This window comes from Trematomus bernacchii, unplaced genomic scaffold (genome assembly GCF_902827165.1).
Source record: "Trematomus bernacchii unplaced genomic scaffold, fTreBer1.1, whole genome shotgun sequence".
NCBI classification, from domain to species: domain Eukaryota; kingdom Metazoa; phylum Chordata; class Actinopteri; order Perciformes; family Nototheniidae; genus Trematomus; species Trematomus bernacchii.
The window spans coordinates 15,685,785-15,688,904 of record NW_022987593.1 but is presented as its reverse complement, the minus strand read 5'-3'; the positions used below and the strand labels follow the sequence as shown (position 1 = coordinate 15,688,904).

The following is a 3,120-nucleotide window of genomic DNA, read 5'->3' as shown; positions in this document are numbered from 1 at the left end:
TGTGTGTGTGTGTGTGTGTGTGTGTGTGTGTGTGTGTGTATGTGTGTGTGTGTGTGTGTGTGTGTGTGTGTGTGTGTGTGTGTGTGTGTGTGTGTGTGTGTGTACACTGATGAATCGTTGGAGCTATGTGCAGCTCAAGGCATAATATACTCGAATGGGAGCTGCCTGGACGCTGCAATCATGTTGCGCGTACTATCCGTGCTGAGTGTGCTGACTTTTCGTACAATGTCCCACTGTCTGACTACCTGCATAAAGTCAAGTGCTCGGCGCAGTTGTCGGCGAAATGTCATTGAAACAGCTCCTTATATCCGTTAGCGCAGCTAGCTAGCAACAGATGCTAACAACAACAACACGTAAGGTGTGCCTCGCTCGCGCGAGTCGCGCCACACATACACACTCCCTCCCGGTCCTCCCGATGGCCAGTCCGGGCCTGCCGGTGAGCGTGGAAGTGTGGTCTGCCACAAGCGGGCGGCAGGAGCGAGGCTGTCAGCATCAGCTTGTCGATGGTATTCACTCGATGCGCTCTGAAACTACGGCGGCCGAGGACAAAAAATACACATGCGTTAATCGCGTTAAAATAATTAGTGGCGTTAATTTTTTTTTGCGTTAACGCGTTATTAACGCGTTAACTTGACAGCCCTACTATAAACACATTATAATAAAGTATAACAAAATGATAAACTATAAAAAATAAACAAATGATTAGTTTTGTTGCACTGAGACTTTGAGTAAAACGTGTAAAACTCTGTAAATAAAACATGATCAAATCTTAACATTTAAAATCTTACACACTCAAATGTAATTCTGATTATCATCTGTTGTTTTTTACCTTGATTATTTCAAAAGGATCTAGACAGACGAAGTCAGAATAAAGTCTGAACCAACACTCCTGAACATCACAGAGGAATCTCACTTTGACAGATTTTGATATCAGCAGTTTTAGCATCACCAGCTTTTCCAATACTGAAATATGGGAAGAGTTTCTCAGTGAAAGTATCTCTGTGAGTGCAGATGGGAGTCATGTCTTCAGGGTCGTAGAAGGACACCTCCCCCCTGTCATAGTCCAGCTGGACTCTGATCCTCTGGAGATTCTTCTTCACTCTGACAGTCTTACCATCACCATCAGTGTATTTTCCACTGCGATGCCATAAACACCAGATTCCATATTTTGGTGAGGCACCTGGTATCTCTCCCTTCCTGTCAACTGACTCTTTAGTCAAACCTATATTCCAGCCAGGATGATCTCCCACCTCCACCTCCCAGCTGTGTTTCCCTGAGCTGAAGCCCTCATAGCCCAGAACATTAGCATACTCAGTGAATCTCTCTGGATTATCAGGAAGCTGCTGATCTTTGTCTCCATCTCTCACACTGGTCAGATCATCAGACAGAGAGAGCCAGCTGTCTGCAGTGTTTGGGTCCAGAATGACAGGACTGAAGTGGACCTGGTCCTTCATCTTCTCCCAGACTCTGAAGGACAGGTTGCCCAGGTGTTTGGCCACATCTGTCAGCGCTCCTGAGAGCAGCTGTGGGTCTGACAGTGAGCTCTGGACTCTGGCTCTGCTCTGAGTGGCTTTGTAACTGCTGAGGAAGGGCCCGTTGTGTTTCTGCAGCTCTTCTTCAACAGCAGAGATACTGTGTGACAGAGAGGAGATGTGCTCCTGAATGCTCTTCATCTCTCTGCTGATAGTCTTCCCCTTCAGCTCCTCTTCCTCCCTCAGAGCTGCCAGTCTGGACTCCTCTTCCTCTTTCAGGAACTGATGGAGCTTGATGAACTCTGCTCTGATCTGCCTCTCTGTGGACAGCAGCTGCTTCTCGGACACTTGAATCACTTCCTTGTATGTTTCCTCCACTCCTTTGTATTTGTCCCTCTTGTCCTGCAGAGACTCTAAGTCAGATTTCAGCAGGTCCTTCAGCTCACTGACTGCTTGTTCTACAGGAACCACCTTGTGACTCTGGTGGAGAGAAAACTCACAGACAGGACACACAGCTCTCTCTTCATCCATACAGAACAATCTAGGCTCTTCTGGATGTTTACTACACACCACCTCCACCTTCTTCTCTCCTTTTTCTGTCTCAGATGATCCAGCTTTCTGTCTCTCTGCAAAGGAGTCAGCCAGCTCCTTCAGTGTAAAGTTCACTCTGGGAAATTCTTTTGAAGATTTTCTTTTACAAATGGGACAGTTTTTGTTCTTACTTTGTTCCCAGAATTTCTGCAGGCAGCTCGAACAGAAGCTGTGGTTGCAGCCCAGAGACACGGGATCTCTGAAAGTCTCTGAACACACATGGCAGCTCAGGAAACTTTCAACAAGAACGGTTTTCTCAGCCATTTGATATTAAAGTTATTTTCAATAGCAGGACTCACCAACTTTCAATGTCTCTCCACTTCTCCCCAAATATACTCCAAACGTGTCTCGCAGCAGAGATCTCACACCCTGTAATGGCGTCTCAGCTCTGTTCAACAATGTCAAAATCCTCTTTTGTTTCCTCTGCCCTCCGTCACAGGGGCTGCGTTTCACTTCTCTTATTTTTCCTCAGGGTGTTTCTCAATCGCGAGTAAAGCTGCTGCAGAGCCACTATTTCAAGCATACTACGTCATCGAGTGCCGCCGAAGTACTGTTCCAATCTCCAGCATACTTGGAAATCTACCGAGCCCGGCGTACTCCGTTTGGAGAAATATCGAGGCTGCACATGAGTAGACTCCGCGGTCTTAAAATCCCCACAATGCTTTGCGCACGGACCAATTTCCCAAATCTGTGGCGGAAGATGTAAGGTGAGGCCTCTCATATGACGCACACCTGCACACTTGCTAGCGTGTTCCACTCTTTGTTTTCCGAATGCCAGGAAGTATTCTTGACTCGCTTCTGAAGCAAGATGCTCGGCAGACATGTTCTACCAAGCAAGCGTACTCGCGATTGAGAAACACCCTCGGTCTCGGTCTCACCGGAAGTTGATTTGTCTGCGCCATCTTGAGTAGCGTCCCAATGGCCTTATTTTTGCCGGAGGATCGAGGAGCGAGGAGCGATAATGGAGGAGCTATAATCGAGGAACCACCAGACCATCCTTCAATGAAATCCTCAGACACTCGCTCCGCCCCCTTACTGTGTATCGCTCAATGATTGG

General features: G+C 47.3%; 1 protein-coding gene across 1 annotated transcript; it reads right to left on the bottom strand.

The window, feature by feature from the left end:
• Nucleotides 1–795: 795 nt before the first annotated feature.
• Nucleotides 796–2,472, bottom strand: LOC117481858 (nuclear factor 7, brain-like). The gene has a single exon (XM_034129770.1). It carries the CDS (start codon nucleotides 2,325–2,327, stop codon nucleotides 897–899), a length of 1,431 nt encoding a protein of 476 aa, XP_033985661.1. The 5' UTR covers nucleotides 2,328–2,472; the 3' UTR covers nucleotides 796–896.
• Nucleotides 2,473–3,120: the final 648 nt, after the last annotated feature.

Excerpts from the sequence above, each read along its gene's own strand:
- LOC117481858 (XM_034129770.1), bottom strand. The coding sequence starts at position 2,327 with ATGGCTGAGAAAACCGTTCTTGTTGAAAGTTTCCTGAGCTGCCATGTG.